Source organism: Phoenix dactylifera, chromosome 6 (assembly GCF_051530095.1).
Source record: "Phoenix dactylifera cultivar Ajwa chromosome 6, Ajwa_hap1_PhDact_Kaust_v1.1, whole genome shotgun sequence".
NCBI lineage: Eukaryota > Viridiplantae > Streptophyta > Magnoliopsida > Arecales > Arecaceae > Phoenix > Phoenix dactylifera.
This window is the reverse complement of record NC_143195.1, coordinates 4,386,920-4,391,216: the sequence shown is the minus strand read 5'-3', so window position 1 is coordinate 4,391,216 and position 4,297 is coordinate 4,386,920. Positions and strand designations below refer to the sequence as shown.

Below are 4,297 nucleotides of genomic sequence, written 5' to 3'. Positions count from 1 at the left end.
CAATTAATGGAACTAATGGAACTCAATTTAGTCATCCATCTATTCTCCTATTTATCCAGCAATTGATTGAATAAAGAAAATGACTTCTTTCCCTTGCAATATTTGATCATAGAGAACTTATTGTACCATCACATGATACAAAGCCCAAATTATCTGTACATGATCTGAATTATGTCCTGTTAGTGTGTCATAAATCATGTTTTGTTATCTCTTAACGCAGTCTTCTTTAGTAACATCTCATATTACATCCATTTGGAGTTTGGCTCTTAAACTTTTCCCTCTTGTCCTTGTTGGTAGTTTCCTGCTTTTCTTCCTCTGACAAAGGAGCAAACAATGCAATTCACTGTCAAAGGAAAACTCCAAAATCTTTAGAGGACCAGTTCTTGGGAGTGATTTGGCTGACTGAGTCCACTTCCAGGAAGCCACAATCACTTCAAAAATCCACAAATAAGATTGGTCAAGAATATTAATATACTTGCTATGTATCAAAAACAAAATAGAATAATATACTTGCTCTCAATTAATTATATCCCAACATTCCATAAGTGCTGGTTTTAAAGCAACAGGCCACATCATCCATAATTTCCCTCTAGCAAACAGATCGAGTAAACAATGGCCCCAAATCTTCAGCCATATCCTTACTCGCAAATAATCCAATTTAATGAACCAGACTAGACCCCATTCCTTTTGGCACTCTCCATGGTTTGAAGGAGTCAGTTCCTCGGGCTCAACAAGAAAAAAATAATAATAATACAAGGTGAGGAAAACTCCACAGCTCCTTCCTCCCATCACGTACCTCTCTCCTTTATCTTGTGGGGTCAAGAGTCCGATGACTCATGAGAGTCCATACTAGTTTTTTTTTTTTTTCCCCAAAACGCGTTCGTCCATATACATGGCCCCACCAACCATTCTCCCCTCCTCCTTGCCGCGGCCAGGCTCTCTTCTTATATGTAACTCTTAAACCTCTCCGTAAGAGATTCAGAAGAGAAAGATAAGTAGAAAGAAGCCTAAACTTTGCGTGATATTTATTGGATTCCAAGAAGTAGTAAGAACAAAAGTGGAGGAATGGAGAGAAGCGGTTCAGAGCCGGCGCTCCCGGGATTCCGGTTCCATCCGACCGAGGAGGAGCTCCTCGACTTCTACCTCAAGCGGGTGGCCCTCGGGAAGAAGCTCAACTTTGACATCATCGGCACCCTCAATCTCTACCGCCACGACCCCTGGGAACTCCCTGGTATGCATGCATACTCTTGCCATCATCCTATTTAAACAAGGATTTAATGATATGTTCATATATGTTATATATTTATCTAAGTATGGGTGGGAAATGATATGGGTGGCAGGGTTGGCGAAGATAGGGGAGAGGGAGTGGTATTTCTTTGTGCCGAGGGACAGGAAGAGCGGGAACGGGGGGAGGCCGAACCGGACGACGGAGCGGGGGTTCTGGAAGGCGACCGGGTCGGACCGGCCGATCCGGAGCACGGCCGAACCGAGGCGGCTCATCGGGCTGAAGAAGACGCTGGTCTTCTACGAGGGGCGGGCTCCCCGTGGAACCAAGACCGACTGGGTTATGAACGAATATCGCCTCCCCGACGCTCCTGCTTCCAACACCGCTGTTCCTCCCAAGGTACTCAATGCATGCATGCATGTATGTATGTATGTATGTATGTATGTCTTCTATGTATTTACATCATGGAGTATGTCATGTTTTGGATCCTATGTAGAACATGAATCTTTCTTTCGAGAAAAAAATGACTCATGATGTCAACCCCTCGTTGGGGTTGACGAGCAGGTCAACATGAGCTGGATTCAAAGCATTAAAAAAGCCGAAACATTTTACCAAACAACCGAACAAGGCATGCCTAACTGCCTGCCTGAAATTTCCTAGCGTCTTAGGACGTAGGTTGGTGTACTTGGAAGTCAATAGGACTGGGAGCATGTCATCCTTCAAAAGCTTTTAAGAAGGAAACGAAGCTTTACTCACAAGAGTCAAGCTCTTCTCCTTTGTATTTGTCTTGAGAAGTCTCCGAAATTGTTGTCGCAGGTCTATATGGTATACATCTACAAGGAAGCCATGCAAAGAAATGTCAAATTGAATGCATTGTTTAAACAAGTCTCTGTAGCAATTGAAGAAGCTATCAATGCGATATAGTGATAGAACTGATCTGGTTATGCGCCACAATTGTGCAGGAGGATATAGTATTGTGCAAAATCTATAGGAAAGCTACATCATTAAAGGAGTTGGAGCAGAGAGCAGCCATGGAAGAAGGCCTGAGAGAATCACAAGCCTGCATGTTCATGGTGGATAATGCGTCGTCAGATGATCAGGAAAATTATCAAAGTGCATCAGTGGCTTTGGACAATGGAGATCTAAAGGTGATAAAAGAAGAGACCCAGAAGGAGGTAGAACTCACATCCGCATCCGTTCGACAAATAGTGAATCTCCCAGATCTTCAAGTTCCAAAGTATAGCTTGGATTGGATGCAGGATCCTTTATCTACTCAGTTGCGTAGCCCATGGCTAGACCAATGGTTTCCATATGCGAATTTGCCGTACTTCTAAATATAAAGTGCTCACTGATTTGTGTACAAAGATGGAATGCATCAGATCATCCGATGGCATCTGAATAAGGACCGGCAAAACGTGTATCACCATAGATCAAAAGACTGGAATGCGCTGATATTTCTTTTTCTATTTCTTTCTTTCTTTTTTGTACTTTAAGAGGTGGATAGGCCCACAGCTCGTTCTCCGATTAATTTCTTAGTTTAACGGGAAGGGTTAATTTCTTGGTGTAAGGGCAAGGGAACTGACAAGTATAACCCAGAATGTCAACAAAAAAAACTAGCCGAATTAGTATTATTTCGGTTTCTTGATTATATGTAAGTACCAAAGATCTACCAAACGAATAACTAATGTGATTAAACACACGCCTACATAAGTCGTCACATACTCCTCCCATTTAAGCCCCAACGTCCTCGTCAGGGTAAGGGTTCAAATCCATTCAAATCTAATCACAAGCACCATGATTAGCCCATGGTCGGCCCCAATGGATCCGTGTTACAGTATTCCCTAGTCTACATAGGTTATGAGCTGAATCTGCTCTGACATCATTTGTAACAACCCAAAACCTCACTCAAATGGCCCTACCTCTAATGCAGGAATATCTGATTGCGTTGAATTATTTGATCATGCAATAGGGTAACAAGTGACCCTACCTCTAATGCAGCTATGACTCTATCCATGATGTTGCTATTTTCTATCCGACCTCTACAAGCGATGGATATTGCTCATTGGAATTAGAATCTCATTACCAAGGTATGGATATTTGAAATGAGAAAATATATATTGCATAGACTTCCCATTGCTACAAAGCCCATCCATCCTATTTCAAGATGAAAGCCCGATCGATTTCATTTTCCTAGTTAGATCCATTAACTATCCATAAAAATGTGAAAAGATGGTCCCTGAACATGATCATCTAAATCCGCAGCAGTCTCAACTACAATTACTTACTCTATCCGTGTTTATTGATTACATGATTATTGATTAGTCGAGCTATACATCAGAAAGTTTGCTTAAGTACTTTACTGGAAAACAAATTGTTTGCTGAAACAAAAATGCTATTCTTGAAGGAGCTTGGGGACTTACTTTAGAACAAAAAACGAAAATAGATGTTAGGAGATTGAAGAAGAAATACCTTTCATCTCCACAATGGGCAAATCCATTCAGTAACTTACTCTATCCGTGTTTATTAATTACATGATTATCGGTTAGTTGGGCTATACATTAGAAAGCTTGCTTGAGTACTTACTGAAAAACAAAATGCTTGCCAAAATAAAAAGGTTTGATGAGCCACTTGTTAGCAATATATCATATAAATAAACAATAAATCTATTAATTCAATTAAAGGAAAATCTTAAAGGGAATAATATACATGATATTATTCGGCATCCAAATAATTCTATTTCTGCAAAATAAATTTATTCTAGCACAAAATAAATCTATGCATTTAATAAATTTATATTATAGAATTTCAAATCCTACAAATCTACTAATATTAAATTAAAAACAAAAATAGAAGAAAGTAGCCTGATTGAAGGCAGGTCGAAGCGCGTAGACGCTGTTCCAAAGAAGTATTTGCCCCCACGTACGGGTCACCCGGCAATCCTTCTCGGAGATACGACGACCCTACAACTTCTTCTTCGGCACGTCTCGGAAGAAGTCAAAGCGAACCCGATCGGACCTGCAGATCCAGCAAAGAACGGAATGAAAAGAACTAAACAAACTTAATAAAAATGTA

At 40.6% G+C, this 4,297-nt stretch overlaps 1 protein-coding gene across 1 annotated transcript; it reads left to right on the top strand.

Moving 5' to 3' along the window:
• Positions 1–927: 927 nt before the first annotated feature.
• On the top strand, positions 928–2,691 carry LOC103724221 (NAC domain-containing protein 22-like). Its single transcript, XM_008815412.6, has 3 exons — positions 928–1,231; positions 1,341–1,624; positions 2,188–2,691. Exons 1-3 carry the CDS (start codon positions 1,066–1,068, stop codon positions 2,557–2,559), a joined length of 822 nt encoding a protein of 273 aa, XP_008813634.3. The 5' UTR covers positions 928–1,065; the 3' UTR covers positions 2,560–2,691.
• Positions 2,692–4,297: the final 1,606 nt, after the last annotated feature.

Excerpts from the sequence above, each read along its gene's own strand:
- LOC103724221 (XM_008815412.6), top strand. The coding sequence starts at position 1,066 with ATGGAGAGAAGCGGTTCAGAGCCGGCGCTCCCGGGATTCCGGTTCCAT. Across the intron at positions 1,232-1,340 it reads CGACCCCTGGGAACTCCCTG|GGTTGGCGAAGATAGGGGAG; the intron begins GTATGCATGCAT and ends TATGGGTGGCAG. Across the intron at positions 1,625-2,187 it reads ACACCGCTGTTCCTCCCAAG|GAGGATATAGTATTGTGCAA; the intron begins GTACTCAATGCA and ends ACAATTGTGCAG.